This window comes from Schistocerca americana, chromosome 3 (assembly GCF_021461395.2).
Source record: "Schistocerca americana isolate TAMUIC-IGC-003095 chromosome 3, iqSchAmer2.1, whole genome shotgun sequence".
Classification (NCBI taxonomy): domain Eukaryota; kingdom Metazoa; phylum Arthropoda; class Insecta; order Orthoptera; family Acrididae; genus Schistocerca; species Schistocerca americana.
Genome location: NC_060121.1, coordinates 325,127,881 through 325,146,193, shown reverse-complemented (window position 1 = coordinate 325,146,193; position 18,313 = coordinate 325,127,881). Strand labels below are relative to the sequence as shown.

The 18,313-nt window shown below is 40.6% G+C and overlaps 1 protein-coding gene across 1 annotated transcript in view; it reads right to left on the bottom strand.

Annotated features, from left to right (window-relative positions):
* The window catches only part of LOC124607061 (uncharacterized protein DDB_G0284459-like), a 415,556-nt gene that overhangs the window by 125,948 nt on the left and 271,295 nt on the right, over window positions 1-18,313 (bottom strand). Inside the window, exons 7-9 of the mRNA XM_047139238.1 lie at window positions 16,322-16,448; window positions 13,161-13,354; window positions 6,824-6,950 (exon numbers count right to left, since the gene is read on the bottom strand). Coding sequence (XP_046995194.1) covers window positions 6,824-6,950; window positions 13,161-13,354; window positions 16,322-16,448 — 448 coding nt within the window. The remainder of the gene's footprint in view (window positions 1-6,823; window positions 6,951-13,160; window positions 13,355-16,321; window positions 16,449-18,313) is intronic.

Genomic DNA, 18,313 nt, shown 5'->3' with positions numbered 1-18,313 from the left:
ACCGAAATGGGATGTGCTAGTTGGGTGAATTGAGCAGGTCTTGCTCTTGGGTCTTCCATAGGGATGACTCTTGTGGCAATGGGTTGGGAGAGGAAGTGGCATAGGAACAGACCAGGATGTTGTACATGTTGGGTGAGTGATAAAAAACTACTTGATGAGGTGGGAAGGATTATGAATAACAAGTGCCTGAATGGAGTGTCCCTTTATCACCCAGTAGCACTCCAAACAGGAGCAACTGAACACAAGGGCTGTGATTATTTGTTATCATGCCTGGAAATAAGTGAGCTCTTCTCTTGATCCTTCCCACTCCTTTTAATCTGGAAGTCCACTGCCCGTCCAACCACCATGAACATCCCAGTCCATTCCTATACCACTCCCATTCCCAATACCTTGCCAGAAGGGTCATATGCCTATGGAAGACCCAGATACAAGAGCTGTCTGATCCATCCACCTGTCCATCCTACTCCAATCCTCTCACCGGCCTATCCTACCCTGTCTCAGCAGAGGCAGAGCCACATGGGGAATCAGGTATTTCATACACCAGCTCTGCTACAGCTTCTACATAGCATTTTATGTGAGCATGACCACCAACCAGCTGTCCACCAGAATGAATAGCCACTGCCAAACTGTGGCCAAGAACATATTTGACCACACAGGGGCACAACATACTGCTGAGAACAACATGTTCAAGTTCAATGACTGCTGCTTCACAACCCCTACTATGTGATTCCTTCCCTCCAGCACCAGTTTTCCTGAACTACGCAGATAGGAGTTATTCTTAAAAACATCCTTTGCTCACGTAATCCTCCTGGCCCCAATCTCCACTAACCCACTGCCCCCATGACCTCTCCCCAACAGTTTCCCCTTCCTCTGTCCTGTCATCCCCTCCCAATCCATGCCTCTACATAACTGCCATTGTCACTGTGCACTGCAGCTTACAGCTCCAATGCCCATGTGTCACATGGCTAGCCTGTGATCCTGCCACCTCTCTCACCCAAAGTCCCATCCCACCCAACATAACCCCTACCCTAGCCCACCTGCTGAGGTGCAATCCCGGCATTGTGAGACCACCCAGCAAAATGTTGGTCCACAGGTGTGTGTGTGTGTGTGTGTGTGTGTGTGTGTGTGTGTGTGTGCGCCCAATATTTTACTCCCAACTATGGTCTGCTTATGGGATGAGCATGAGCAGTGCAAACCCATGTTGTTGTTTAGATCTGGTTTGATACAACTCCCCATGCTACTCTATCTTGTGCAAGTCTCTTCATCTCTGAATAACTACTGCAACCTACATTATTTTGAATCTGCTTACTGTATTCATCCCTTGATCTCCCTTTACAATTTTTAACCCGACACATCCCTCCAGTACTAAATCAGTGATCTCTTGATGTCTCGGAATGTACCCTACCAACCAATACCTTCTTTTACTCAGGTTGTGCCACAAATTTCTTTTCTCCCCAATTCTATTCAGTCCTTCTCCATTCGGTAAATGATCTACCCATCTAATCTTCAGCATTCTTCTGATGCACAACATTTCAAAAGCTTATATTCTCTTCTTATCTAAACTGTTTATCATCTGTGTTTCACTGTCATGCAAATAGATATTATGCATACATATACATACCACACTGTCCATGACAAATCTCATTTAATGTTACTCAGATCACCTAATAAATATATACACAGCATGTTTTTCAGTATCAGACAATTTAGCATTAGTTTTCAAAGTAACGTCTTTTTTATTAATTTTCATCTCCCTTTCTAAAAAGAACACACTTCAGGCAAAGCTGTTACAGGCCAAACTCTCTTGCAATATAGCCAGAGATGTAGGGGATCATGTTAAGTGTGACCTAATAACCAATGTTGGTATCTTCCAGATTGACCACTAAAGCAAACTAAAAGTCACACCTGTGGCTTCTTAATATCAGTTAATTCTGTTATTACATTGAAAATATTCTCAGCAATTTTTTTAAAGTGCCCAACATGATATAGTCACAGCAGTTTGGCTTAGTGGCTTTATGAGTGTCAGACTAAGAAACCAAATGTCTGGGGCTCAATCCAAAGTTGGTCCTAAAATTTTCCTTCTCACTTGCTTCTTTCACCTCTGGCAAGGATTTGTTAACATCAGATACACCAGTCTGTGCTGTGGTTGGGAGTCCATATTAAATTGTCGTCCCCTCGTAGCTGGCAGGGTAAATCAATTCAAAGGTCAGAGGGAGATGAGGGCATACCACTTTAAACAGGACCATCTCTAGTAAAGCATTCTGGTGTCCAAAGTAACCTTCAAGTTGAGAACAGCTTTCAGTCACAGTGATGCAGTTTGAATGATTTTCTGTAATTATATACCTGACTATTATGCTGCAAATGAAGATTCCATCATGACTGTATGAGGTGGAATCCAAACTTTTCGGGACTGGTGCTGCTATCTGGAAAGTAGGAGTAGTACATCTTTGCACCGCTAGGTGGTGAGAGCTGCATATCTGATGAGCCAGTGAGCGGAGTGGCATACAGCTGGGAGTATGTGTTGCGTGTCCACAGTGATTTCCGTAATACACTGGGTTTGGTGTGTGGCAATTTTATGATGGATCCGCGAACAGAACAGCGCATGTGTATCAAATTCTGTGTGAATCTCAGGAAAAGTGCTATGGAGACCCTTGCAATGACTCAACAAGTGACCCACAGACAAAGCAACAATCGTCCCAGTGAAAGAGCCCAGGCTCCCGAAGACCCAAAAAAGCAAGACAGGTGAAGAGCAAAGTGAAGAGCATATTCACCATTTTCTTTGATACCATGGGAATTGTGCACAAAGAATTCATCCAACCAACCAAACAGTGAATTCCAAGTACTACTGTGACATTTTGTGACGGCTCCATGAAAACGTGCGGCAACAATTAGCTGAACTTTCACATCAAGGGAACTGGCTGCTGCATCATGACAACGTGCCCAGTCACACGCCCTTGCTCACCAGGACTTTTTGGGCAAAAAACATGGCCGTTGTACCTCACCCACCCTACTAGCTAGATTTGGCACCTTGCGACTTCGTGCTATTCCCAAAACTGAAACTCAAGTTGATAGGTCATTGGTTTGACATTCTAGAGAGGATTCATGTAGCACACCCTCAAAGAACAGGACTTCCAGAAAACATTCGACCAGTGGCAGAAGCGATGGGACCGGTGTGTACGTGCGGATGGGAACTACTTTGAGGGTGATGGTGACCATTAGTCCAAAGGTAAGGTTCTCAACAAATGGCAGCACCATTCTTGAAAATTTTGGATAGCTCCTCATATGAACCGCATACACTGGTAGGAAACATAGATTCACATGACATGTAAAATGTTTTTAGAACACAAAATACTTTTCAAGCTTAGTGTCAATGGGCTACAAAATGTACTGTTCTACATTGATTTATCCATAGCTACAGCTGATAGCTCAAAAGTACTCCAGTTGTATCTAAAATATTGTAATGGGAAGCCCTAGTGGAATGTATATAGTTTCAGATTCGTGAAAAGTGCTGAGACACCAAATAATATATTGTTTATGTTGTAATTCATCAGTACAAGATCACATAATTTTGTGCATTGTTCTTCATTTTGGAAGTAGATGTTGCATACCAGATTATATGAATGAACATATCACACTTAATAGTGTTATTTAGTCATACAATGCGGGCTTCAACAGTTGCTGTTTCCTTCCAGGCTCAGACGTCATGATTGTTAAATAAAACTATTCCCTGACATCTACTGTTCTCCCTCCTAACATGTCTCACAGAGCCAAAGACAAAACATCAGAAAATAGTATTATATATCAACCACGGCCTCTCAACACACAGTTTTAACTGAAGTGATATACAGCATTACAAGTTATTATTTCCTTTTTCTCCCAATTTTTCTCAACTAAGGCCTGAGTGGAATTTAATGCATTCTTACAAAAATCTTTTTCTCTTCATAGGACTTCTACTTTTTTCACTCGCATTCCTTTGCTCCTTGATTAGTAAAATATCAGTTCTACTTCCAGGTAGTTTCTACTGGAAAGTACTGATGGTTTTCATATAGCTCCTGTACTCACTTTCATCACATATTATCTCTCACATAATACCAATCTCTTCTCTCTTTCTTGACCTCCTGTAACCATTTGCTGATCATTTTCAATCTAATAATGTACAGGGCAAATAATTTTACTTAATATGTGCAGGTCCATTCTCAAAAGAGTCTACAGAATGTAAAGCTCTGTTCCTGTATTGTTCCTCTAATCTTTCCAGTATGTTTGTGTAAGCCACCATTTCTCCTGTTCTTTTATGTCCCATGTGTGGTTGTCCATTATCTTAAAATTTCCACCAAGAACCATCTTTTACGTATGTAATTTCTCAGTTGCTTTCCCAGAGTATATGATACACCAAAAATTTTGCCTGAGTGTTGTGGCAGACATGCACAATATTTAGACCACAGGCTGAATTTTAATTATTAGGTGAGCTCATGGACTGATGCCAGTAGACTGGTGTGGTCTCACTTTAGACCTGTGGGCATACCCCACCACCAGTGGCATTTTGTTCGAGATTCACATCCCAATACTGCACTCAGCTTTCTGCTTCAGTTTCAATTATTTCTTTCATAATTAAGTCCCATAAGTTAGGGTTCCAGACCACCATACATATTTGGTGTAAATCTATGGGGTTTCCATCCAGTAATCAGTGTTCTGTAACTGTTGGCTTGCCAGGCTGTTCCAAATATTTGTGCCACCGGTGTTCAGTACCGCATTTTCCATAATTCTGATAATTTGGCTGATGCATAACAGAGCACATTGGCAAGACTTCTGATTCAGCCTTGATTTACAGATGCCTACATACTGACCAAGAAAAATTTAATTTTGGTGAGTGGGCAGAATATAGTTCACATTTGTTGCTTCTCCATGATGAATACGATTCTACACAAAACAGCACCAGTACATGGAAGAAACATAGTTGCTTGTAGTTTGTCTGCCTCCTCCTTGGTCGAGTATTAGTATATGTCAGAGAGTACAATGAATTTACTGCATGGTAAACCCATTGCTGGTGAATATAATTTCCAGAGGCTCTAATTTGGGCATCAAATTTTAAGTCTTATGTGCCACTGGTTTGCAAACACCCGAACACCAATCTACTGTGTAGGACAGTGTCAATGGACTGCTTGTGCATATAGTTTCATGTGAATAGTTTTATGGTAAACATTATGCTTTAATGTTCATCACTTTTCCTCCCAACCAACACATTCAAAACTGGCAGTTTCCCCACCTTTTCAAGTTCTGTAGTGAGTGTTATGTTGAAACATACTGAGTTCAGATACTGTAGGAACCCTTTCAATTCAAACATGGGCAAACAAATTATTGGTGCTCATATGATGGGTGCTTCAAAAATCAAAGAAGTCAAAATGCTGAAGACAGCGGTTGTCACTGACTATGGAATAGTGTAACATCAGACAGTTGGTCCACAATGCAGCAAGTGACCAACCAGTTCAGTACTAATACAAGTGAGTGGCCATAACAACCAGCCTCATTATGAGATACAGAAGCCACTACTCAAAACATCGATCTCTGTTCACTACATCACAGGCATAGAGATTAGAAGAGCTGCAGGACCCCTGTTGCTAGATGCTCAAAGCATTCAGAAAGGTGACCCAAATTCATGAGTCATAGTACTTATTGGTTCATGCCAATGATAGGGCATGAGGCCTCATTCACGTGGGTGGTGAGATATTCTCATTTGGGAGATATTTACATAGATTGATGAAAGGTCTTTGATATGAGGGTAGTAATGAAGTTTTAACTATCACTAGAAAAAAGTAAAGTTACATACTCAATTTTTTGTTTGTTTTCAGTTAAGTCTGCAGTCCTGTTACAGATTGAAATCCCCACACCCCAATACCACAGACCCTGTAAGAGGAGACAAAATGAAATAGAACACACCACTGAAAAGGCAGAGGGTCTGCATCATTTTCTTCAGGTTCTTCTACTAGCAAGCTATGTTACTGTGGTGCAGTTTTGCGTTTTGAACTGCAATTAATACTTTAATATCCACAAGCCCCTGTAGTGTTGGTAAGTATAGTTTGCTGGAGATCTCAGACTTGGGCAAAGCTTGGCCAAGGGAAATGTGTGAACAGACTTAGAAAGGGACTACCACAGCACCAGAAAAGCATCAGTACTGAGACTGCTGAAATTGAGTGTTCATTATAGTGAGTTGCGTCTATAGTCAGTGGTGAATAATGAAATCCTGTAGTGTCTAGTCAGAGGCATAATCAGTGTGTTTTGAAAGCACATTTTCTCAAAATATCTGAGAAAAATGTGCCATCAATATGCTTATCAATACTTTAAATACAGATGCATTCCTTCACCTACAAGTGGACAACTACCACTGTGAAAGAAAAGGTCTTCAAATGAAGTTCAAAAAATCTTTGAGAGTAAGTAGAGGACTGCACAGCAAGAGGTGCTGATCTGAAAAACATTGAAAATTACTGACCAAAAACACTCAGCAGGTGAATTTTCAATTCTACAAGACAATCTATGAATTGTCAGGATGTTTTGAGGAACACTCCACAGGTGTGTGTGTGTGTGTGTGTGTGTGTGTGTGTGTGCATGTCGTGACCTTCATAAATTGCTGTTAAATACTCAAAGACAGAAAAATATCTTGTAAGGAAGTTCCAATGTTCAATTTTCCAGTTTGTGCTTATGTATTCCAATGAGTTTTATTAGTTTCCAATCTGCACGTAAGTAGTTCCTTCCCCCCCCACCCCCCCACCCCCCTCCCCACCCCCCCCTTCTCTCTCTCTCTCTCTCTCTCTCTCTCTCTCTCTCTCACCTGAACAGTTTGCTCTTGCTTATTTCCTGGAGCCACGTTCTGTGACACTGCATCACTGCTTGAGGAACTAGAAGTTGTGTCACTGGGCTGAACATGTCTGGCAGGAAAATTCTTGGGTTTACTATTGCTGAAACCAGGAAGATAAATATTGAGAAATCTATTACTGTTACAAAAATTGCCACATTTAATTAATTTTTACTCCACAATGTCTTGACAGGTCTGCAAAAGTGATATATCACTGAATTTGTCTCACACAGCCCCACTTTCTACTGCAAAAATTTATAATAGTCCAATTTAAAAAATACTAGAGACAGCTGTATTTTAGATCATGTCATTCAAGTGATTTTAGGTAGTGTACAACTTTGGAAACCAAATAAACTTGGTCTGAACAATTTTCTTGTCATGTCAAAATTAGCATAGTTCTTACTGATGGCAGAGTTGGTTTGCAGCACCCTATATATAAATGCACCTCATGGATGAAATTGGAACTGTTCATGAGTTGATGCTATTCTATACAGGAAAATTACAACACTAAAAACTGAAGTGAAACACAAGAAGATGTGCAGAGATTTGCCTAATGGTGCAGGAACTGACAGCTGACCTTCACAATAAACAAACAGTGGAAATCAGGGATACAATGACATGGACAGATTACCACTCACCACATAGAGCAGGCATTGAGTGGTGGACAGACAGCATGTAAATGACTGTCAGATATTATTCAGCTCTTGGTCTAAGTCTTTCATTAGGTGTAGACAACAAAACTCAAATATATTTACAGAACCACATCTCACACACATGTAGCCACTGTTGTCTCCAGGCATTAATGCTTGATTGCTACTGCATTGGAGGTGAGCAGTGATCTTTGTTGGGATGGGTAGTGGGGATACAGAAGAGGCATGGAGCAGGGAGGGGGAGGGATAGAGGGTAGGGGTGGGGGAAGAAGCTAGGTGAGGGGGTTTGGGATTCTGGCGGTTAGGAACGATACTCTAGATGGCCCATGAATTGTTTAGCATACAGTAGTGTCATGTTGGTGCCCATTGCCATATCACAGATTTATTTGTAGGTGATGCCTTCCAAGGAGGGGTATGAGGGTGAATCACATACAAACTGGAATTTTTTATATAAGTTTATTTAAGCTTCAGAATAACTTATTTTTCTATCAAGTCTCCTCAATGGAAAACACATTCTTCCCAGTGAACAGGCAGTGTCATGATGCCATTTCTGTAAAATGAATGTGGCTGTGACATCAGCCAGTTGTGCATGAACACTTTGACAACATCATCAAAATCAAATCAGTATCCTCCAACTGCTTCCTTTAGTGGTCCAAACAAATGGAAATTGCATGGTTATAAATCCAGACTGTAGGGAGGATGTTCTAGTGTGGCCCAGAACGACTCCTGAATTTTTTGTTGAGTTCAGGCAGCTGTGTGGGTTCGAGTGTTATCATGGAGCATGAGCACATCTTGGATTGGAAATACACACCATTTCTGATTATATGCATGTTTTGTTTGGTCCAAAAGTTGGAAATAGTATACATCATTTGCAATCCAACATTCATGGATAAAACTGATGAGAAGAACTCCTTTAAAATAAAAATAAAAGACTATTGCAAGAACCTTGCCTGTCGAGAGTGAGTCTTTGGCTTTGCCAGGGGCAGATTCGTCATTTTTGTGCAATTACATGCTGTTTTTTTTTTTTTTCGATTCCAGGGTGTAGTGGTGCACTCACATTTCATCACAGGTGCAAAAAATGTTCCCCTTCAGTTTCATAGTGTCAGTAGCTTTTGACACCTTGATAAAATTAAATTTGAGCTCTGCAGTGAGAAGACACAGCACCCACCTTGCGGGAAATTTCAAAAATCTGAGGATGTCAGTAATGATCACTTGAGCACTACTATGGCTTATTTAACCTGAATGCTAATTTTGGCAACTGTTACTTGGCAATCATCTTCAGTAATCTGGTTAATAATGTGAATATTCTCCTAAATCATACTGCTTCTTGAGCATTGGTGAGCCGTATTATCATCTGTTTCTTGACCTGTTTGTGCCATGTGTACACTTGAGTCTTTCTCAGGGTGCTGTTGCTGAACTGTGTTGCAGGTCTTTTCAACATTTCAGATGGCTTTATGCCCTCTGTCGTAAGAAACTTGATTATAACATGTTGTGCAGCAGTTGACAGTACCTCTTGCTCTCACATTGCAATTCTGACTAAATAAATGGTAGAACAACTTTCTAGGTATGAAGAACATTTGTTGAAAATGAAAGAAACAATGCTAAGAGATTTCACTGCTCACCATTTACAACAATGGCATAAAACAAAAATTCCAGTTTATATTTGATTCACCCCTGTAACTGTAAGGAAATTGTGTTACAGCAATTAGCACCCATATGAGACCTTCCTATGCAAAACTATTCATGGGCCATCTACAGTATCCTTCCTAACTGCCAAGAATCCCAAACCCCTTCACCTGGTTCAGATTCATTGATGACATCTTCATGTCCCAGATCAAGAGTGAGGACACTCTCTCCAAGGACACCCTTTCCACATTCCTCCAGAACCTCAACACCTTCTCCCCCATTCACTTTGTCTGGTCCTCCTCAGCCCACTAAGCCACTTTCCTCAGTATCAACCTCCATCTCAAGGATGGCTACATAAGCACCTCCATCCACATCAAACCTACCAACCACATACAATATCTCCAGTTTGAACTGTCACTCATTCCAAACGACGAAGTCCCTTCCATACACCCTAGCCACCCATGGTCATTGCATCTGCAGTGATGAGCAGTCCCTCTCCAAATGCACCAAGGGTCTTGCTGCAGCCTTCAAAGACTGAAATTAGCCTCCAAAATTTGTCCAGAAACAGAGCTCTCATGTACTATCTCACCAGTCACCTACCACCCCCACACACCCTCTGTCCAGCAACAAAGGAGCTCTCCCCTCATGACCCAGTAGCATCCAAGATTGGAGCAGCTGACTCTCCTTCTCCAGCAAAGTTTCGACTATCTCTCTTCACACCTGAAATGAGAATTATCCTCCCCGCTATCCATCCCACCCTTCCCACAGTGGTATTCCCCGCACACACAACCTATGTAATATCCATGCTCATCCCCACTCCACTCCTGCTCCTAACCACTTTCCTAATTACTCGCATCCTTGTGGGAGGCCTAGATGCAAAACCTGTCCTATACATCTTCCCACTACCATCTACTCCAGTTCTGTTACAGGTGTCTCCTACTCCATCAAAGGCAGGGCCACCTGTGAAAGTAGCCATGTGACCTACCAACTTAGCTACAACCACTGTTCCACTTTCAACATGGGCATGGGTGCTAACAAGCTGACTTTTTGCATGAATGGCCACCGCCAAACTGTGATCAAGAAACAGACAGTCCACACAGTTGCAAAACATGCCACTCAATATGACATGCTTCACTTTAATCGTTATTTCACAGCCTTGCCACCTGGTTTCTTCCCCAAATTTTCTGAAATGCACAGATGAAATTGTCCTTACAACATGTTCATCATTTGCAAAATTCCCTCTGGCCTCTATCTTTGCTAGTCAGTATATTCCACCTGCCTATCACCTTCCCTGCTCCCATTCCAGTGCTACACATGACTTTTATTCCAACAATGCACAAACATACCCCTTTTCCTTTCTTTCTTTTCACCTCTCCCTTCCTCCCCAATTCCCCCCCTCAAAAAAAAAAAAAAAAAAAAAAGGCTCAAGTCTCCTGATGCTGCGCCTAACGACTCTATCCTATCTCCGACATGTTACCGCACACTCCCACAGGCAGCACTAGCATCTTCTCTCAACCTTACCCTCTTTACCCTTCCCCTCCCTGCCCCACACCTCTTCCTTATCCCCAAAACCCACCCCCCTACACTGCTGTTCAAGAAGAAGAAAGAATATTATAGTTTAAAGTTCCATCAACATCGAGACAATTGGGGGGCAGAGCACAAACTTGGATTGTTTCTTAAGGGTGAGGAAGGAAATCAGTTGTGCCCTTTCAGAGGAATGATCCCACCATTTCCCTGAAGTGGTTTAGGGAAATCATGGGAAACCTAAATCAGGATGGTTGGACATGGAATTTGCACTATTGCCTTCCCAAATGTGAATCCAGTGAGTTAACCACTGTACCATCTCACTTGTTGATTGCTGCTTATGTTGCATACAGATGCATTCAGGCCTTAGCATCCAGAGATGATAGTGACTATGTGTATGTGAGTTGTTCTTGTAAAAATGTGTGTGAGTTTTCTACGTCTGGAAAAATGACGTTGTACAAATGCTGAAAATAAGCTCTAAGACCAAAAAAACTGATGCACCACCAGGGAATTATCTGAATGGGACATAAATCAGTAGATTTGTTGTATGTGTACAAACAAATGATTACAATTTCAGAAAAATTGGATGATATATTCCAGAGAAAGAACTTCACAAATTGAGCAAGCCAATAACACTTTGGTCCACCTCTGGCCCATATGCAAGCAGTTAATGGCCTTGTCATTGATAGAGTTCCTGTATGTTCTCTTGAGGGATCTCATGGCAAATTTGGTCCAATTGGTATGTTAGATTGTCCACGTCCCAAGATGGTCGGATGGCCTTGCCCATAACACTCCAAATGTTATCAATTAGGAAGAAATTTGGATATCTTGTGGGCCAAGGTAAATTATGCCAAGCATGAAGACAAGCAGTAGAAACCCTCTCTGTGTATGGAAGGGCATTATCTTCCTTAAATGGAAGTCCACGATGGTTTCCTATGAAGAACAACAAAACAGGGCGTAGAAACCACAATGTACCACTGTGCTCTAAGGGCGTCGTGGATGACAACCAAAGGCATCCTGGTAAGAAAATAAATGGCACCCCACATCATCACTCCTGGTTGTTGGGTCATATGGCAAGCAACAGTCAGACTGATATCCCACCACTGTCTGGGGCATCTTCAGATATCTCTTTGCTGGACATCAGGGCTCAGTTCAAAGTGGAATTCATCACTGAAGACAATTTTACTCCAGGCAATGAGATTTCAGGCTGAAAACATGTCTGGAGATGCCCCAGACAGCAGCGGGATACCAACCTGACTTTCACCCACTATACAGCCCAATACCCAGGAGTGATGTTCTGAAGTGCCATTTCTTTTCATACCAATACACCTTTTGTTGTCATCTGCAGCACTCTTACAGCACAGCAGTACATCTGCAATATTCTATGCCCTAGTTTGTTACCCTTCATGGCAAGCCATCCTGGGCTTACATTTCCACAAGATAATGACTGCCCACACACAGAGAGAGTTCTGTTGCTTGTCTTCATGCTTGCCAAATCCTATCTTGGCCAGGAAGGTCCTCAGATCTCTCCCAAATTGACAATGTTTGTAGCATTATGGGCAGGGCCCTCCACTAGCTCAGGATTTTGACACTCTTACATTGCCAGCTGGGCAGAATTCAGCCATTCAACTTGCTCATGATTCTGACACTCTAACATGCCAGTTGGACAGAATTTAGCACACTATCCCGCAGGAGGACATCCACAAACTCTATCAATCAATGACAAGATAAGTAACTGCTTGCATATGGACCAGAGGTGGACCAACACATTATTGACTTGCCCAGTTTGTGAAGTTCATTCTCTTGAATAAATCATCCAACTTTTCTGAAATTATAACCATTTGTTTGTCTGTACATGTATGTCACATTTACAGATTTCCAACCCATTCAGCTAATTCCTTCATGGTATACCATTTTGTCTTACAGTGCAATATTAGCATTCTTTCTCCTTGTGCCTGTCTTTGATTCAGTGTCTCCTCCATGTGACGAGTAGCAATCTATCCCGTCCATGCTGCTGTTCCTGATACAAAATTTAGATCTATACAAAACCTATCAATATACTTGGTTAAATAAGAATTTGTAATTAGTGATAACTTTTTTGGTCTTTCCTTTTCTTGTTAATCTCTTTTCCAACATCACAAATCTATTTTTTACAGAACTGAAGAAAAATATTCAAGTACACAATCAAGGGGTGGAAAAAGGGCCATTAAACCAATGGATTTGAGAAAATAAATTATCACATTATAGCATCGCAAATATAGTTTTCTTCTGAAGATACACAATTTCTTAACATAGGCCCGCCTTTCTGTTATGCCTCTTGTCTGACAACAGAATGACAAATATTATGGGCACAATTATATTTAAAAAGGTCTCTTTAATTTTTTTTACTTCAAATACTGTCATGTTTAGCAAAAATTTATAGTGTTTCATTAAAGTAGGATAGCCTTGATCAATAAACAGAATTTAAATCAAATGAAAGAAAAAAAATTAATATATCATAAATGTTCTCTTACTGTTTATCTTGCGACTTTAGATGAGATACTTTGTCATGCAGTGCACTTGCATTTGGTCTGAAATTAACTGGCTTCCTGAGAAGTGCTGGTTTATTAGGACACTTCACTCCGTCTTGAAGTAATGAATCTGCATGGCTCCTATTGGCATACGCTTCCAATTGTGAAATACTTCTTGTAGATGGTGATGTAGCTCTCTAAAGAAATTGTAAAAGAAGAAAATAGATACAAAAAGCTGTGCTATTGTTTGACAGGTATAATCTATTTCAGTAAATATTGATAAAGGTTTCCAAGGCTCCTGGGTATTGTCAAGGGTGGCAGTCTTAAGATTTTGCATTATTTCAACCGATCATCAGCTTGCCATCTTAACCCCTTACCTGGAACATCCACCTGTCTGAAATGAAGGCAAGTTTTCAATGGTGAATTGATACAAAGAAGCATGTGACCTTCGCTGCACTATGAAAAAAGTACCGAATAAGTCTCATGACCAGCTAGAACCATAGGGCTATTTTCAACACCTCTAGCAAAACAAAAATATCTGCCTCTCAGATGAATGTTCCATTCTAAGCGCTATGGCAATGATATTGACAGTAAAAAAATCATTATGCACAGCTGTTCCATCAATATAACTTGAAGATTTAACATAACCATCCAACACAGCATCCAAGAGCCTCAACAAGATATACTACATTGCGTAATCTTTAAACAGCAGAAATATTAATAAATTTCAATGATAAGTCAGCAGTTGATGAGCAGGTAGTGCTCCATTACCTAATCTACTTTGTTGATATAGGGTTTAAAGCATCTGTGAGGCTGACTGATAAACTACTGTCTTTTCACAAGGTTAAAGCACTACTGTGAACTACATGCTGTGTAAAACACCTAGCATGCATGTATACATCTGGGACTAATAAGTGACTTCTTTCGTCTGACTGATGTATTACAAGAATATTTTGCCTTCCCCTGTACAACTGAAGGTCAGAAAGCAAGTTTTATGTACCATACTACATCACTGTGTCTCAGATATGAGAAGCAGGGAAAAAATGAAGTTTAATTGTTAGCTTATGACTAACTTATTTTTAACTTATAGTTACATAGACATGTGTGTGTGTGTGTGTGTGTGTGTGTGTGTGTGTGTGTGTGTGTGTGTGTGCGTGTGTTGGCTTGAAGACCACTTTCTGTTGTCTATTTACTTTTTATCCACAGCAAATACAGTCATATTTAGCTCTTAATAATGATTACTTGCAGGCTCCAATATTTCTAGTATGGTTTCATATCCAAACTATGCCAAGTATGCAGTTCGGATAGGACAGACAATTGTTCATCCTTCTTCAGCTTCCAATCATGGCAAATGAATGTTAATGCATCAGCATAGAGCTGTGTTCATATTAAGTGGTACTGTCGTGTCATCATGCTGGAACCATAATTCATGCCAAATGTCCAATGGCACATCTTCCAAAAACTCAGCCAGCACTTGTTGCAGGAATATCAAGTACCTGGCACCTATTATGTGCACATAGTTGGCCACACATTGATGTCAAAGGTATGCTGAAATCTTCATGCAAACATGGCTTTGAGGTTTTCTTGATCTAAACTGTGTCAATTTTGAGCATTCAAAATACCTTCCCACTCGAAATGTGCTTCATTGGTGAACAAAATTTACCTTGGACACTGAGGAAAATCCACACAATGGTGTAAAAACCAAGGACAGAACACACTAGACAGATGAGTGGGACACATGCAAGTCACATGCAAAGGCTTGAGTACTTGATGTATTCTCTTCAACTTGATGAAGCAATTCCTCTTCCAATATGACAGTGCACTGCCTTCTTGGAGCACCATAGTTTGCTCTATCATTTTTGAATTTCCCTCTTTCTCACAGCTGTTGTTCAACTCTGGCAAACATGGGATGAGACAGAGTCACACAATTTGGAAAGTACTCATCATACAGACCTTGAACTTCTCTTCCATTATGGAAAGCTTCATTCCAAATTAACATCATATTGGTGCACTCTGTGAACATGTACTCATGCATACTGTTACTGCAGTACTAGTTGCTATAATGTCAATTCACCCATCACCACAAATCTTGAAAAAAAGGCAGATGGAAACACAGGACATCATGTCACATCATGTCATCATACCATTCATGAATTAGGGTGGGCTACCACAACAGGCGAACTGCAAATGAAAGATCTAACACATGATTGAGTAGTCCTTGTTTTCCTTGCAACATGGAAATGAGCCATTTATGGACTTGGGTTCTTACATAAAATTTGATTTATAAGTCCCGTCTACAACCTCTAGAAGTATGTAACACGAATTGTGAAACACCCTGTGTAGTGAGAACAGCTCTACAGAAACTATTCAGGCATGTATGACACTTTCCAGGTTTCAAAAGGGGGCATCTTTCAATAAAGTGAGACACTGTCCTGTCAGTCAGATAACATTAAAAAGCACAAAAAGTATTTATTTACAAGGGTAAGTACCCATTGTCATGCAATTCACAGTGATTTGCAGAGCATGGATGTAGATGTCATATGAGCATTAAATTCCCATACAATGACTAATCTCATAATGGAAAAAAGAGTTGGTATTTTGCTTTCTCTACACTCATTCATGTTCCTATATATGAAGTTATTTTGAGGGGGATTTAATTTACTGTTGACATATCATGTATAGTAAAATTAACAAATGAGCAGAGGAAAAGAAGGACTCATATACTGCATGAAAGCAAAAGCTAGAGTGGTCAAAGCTGCACTTTCATAATTTAATTATATATTACTCTTTTCCACAAATATTTTGTTAACTGCCTAGCGCAGCACAGTCGCTAGCCACCTTCAAAAGGACATGAAATGGACTGAAACGAATTAGCATACAATTTGTACTGACAGTATAGAATGAGGGGCCAGATTGTGCCAGAAACAACATATAATTAAATTATAGAAATATGTGCAGAACACACACATGATGGAGCAGCATCCAAACATGACGACGATAATGATATCAGTGGTGACCAAAACATTCGTTAGTGAAAGAAAATCGGATTTAGTAAACAGCTGATACTATACTAATAAACACCAGTGTTAATGTGTGTTTAATAACACTTGTTGATTGCAAAAGAGTAGCATCATATAGTAAAATATCACTCATTTGTACAGTACCTTCATAATTTTCTCCTTATCTGCTTCAGATTTGGGATCCTGTGAGACAGTGTTACTCTCTGAGATATCAGTAGGCACATTACTTGTCCCACAATCTCTAGCAGGAAAATGTGTTGTTTCATAAGGTCTGAAATACAAATAAAAATAAAAACTTTGAGAACCATGTGATACCTGTGTTAATGAGAAGCACAGATTGTGCAACATCATAGATAATTAACATCTGATGTGGCAGACAATATATGAAAAGATGAGTCAGAAGAACACAGTAATCATAAGTATTACAAAAGACTGTTTTCAATCGACCATTTTAACTTAAAATTCCAAGAGGTGATTACGTCTATTGACAGTTTTTATAAAAATTACTTTTCAAAAAATTACATTCTTTTCTAGTTTAACTACAAAACAGCAATTTTTAGCCAGTAGCTATTCACATAGTTGCTGTCATGATACAGTTAATTAACTATTTCTAGCTAAATGAGAAGTGAGCCTGTTTCTTACAACAGCCATCAAAATTAAAAAATTACATAAAAGAGACTCTTTGATTACATCTCTCTGTGTTTTTTACTAGTTGATGAGTCAAAAAGACTATCATGTAAGAGTTCCACTTCAGTCAATAACAATAGGAAAATTTTTATTAACAGTTACAAACAAAGCGAAAAGCAATACTTAACAATAATGGAGATCCATGTATGGAAACATACATAAACTAAGGAAAAGGCACCACTGATGTCTAAAGGAGTGGTGTACATCACGCAGAAAGGTGTAACAGAAAAAAGTTAATACTAGCTTTCAGGCTCTTGGTCTTTCTCTAGTAAGAGTACACACATCCACACACACGACGACACTTACGCCCATACACATCCATGGTAGAAGCAAGACTGGTTATTGAACACTGATTGTTGAAAGCAGTTGCCTGGGTAGATGGAGGTGGGGACGGCATAGAAAAGGACACAGGAGACAAGGAGGGGGTAGCAGGTTAGTGTGGGGCAGATCTTTCAGAAAAGATGGCTCAAATGGTTCAAATAGCTCTGAGCACTATGGGACTTAACTTCTGAGGTCATCAGTCCCCTAGAACTCAGAACTACTTAAACCTAACTAACCTAAGGATATCACACACATCCATGCCCGAGGCAGGATTCAAACCTGCGACCGTAGCAGTCGCGCGGTTCCGGACTGAAGCACCTAGAACCGCTCGGCCACTCCGGCCGGCTCAGAAAAGATGCTGCACAACAAGAGGAAAGGAGTTCAAAGGGTAGAGCAAATATGGGGTAGAGAGGGAGGGGAGGAAAGGATAGGAAGATTGTAATGAAAAAGGAGGAGATAGAGGAGAGAGTAAGGGATATGGATGGGAAAAAGATGAAAGAGGAAGGAAGGGGGAGGGAGGGAGAAAGAAGGGGAGAGGGAGAGAGAGGGAGAGAGAGAGAGAGAGAGAGAGAGAGAGAGAGAAGGGGAGGGAGAGTGGAAGGAGAATGCAATACACAATACGGATGGGGAAGAGTGGTGGGAGAAGGCAATACGCAATCTGGATGGGGAAGGAGTGGTGTAGACAGAAGTAGTTGAGGTTTAGGCCAGGGGGACTGTGAGAGCACAGGATATACTGGAGAGACAATTCCCACCTGCAGTTCAGAGAAAATAGCGCTGGAAGGGAATATCAAAATGGCTTGCACAGTGAAGCAGCTGCTGAAGTCATTTGTGCTGTGGTGCACACCATTTTCGGTAAATGGATAGTCAAGTTCATGGTTTGCCACAGTTTGGCAGTGCCATTCGTGCAAGTGGACAGTTGGTTACCTGCCATGCCCGCATAGAATGTTTCACAGTAACAACAGCATAGCTGATATATAAACATGGGTGCTTTCAATAAACGATATTCAATAATAAGTCCCACCCCTACCATGAGCATGTACGTTTGGGTGGTTGTGTGTGTGAATGTGTGTACTTTTACTAGAAAAAGAGCAAGAGCTCAAAAACTAGTGTTAACTGTTCTCCACAATG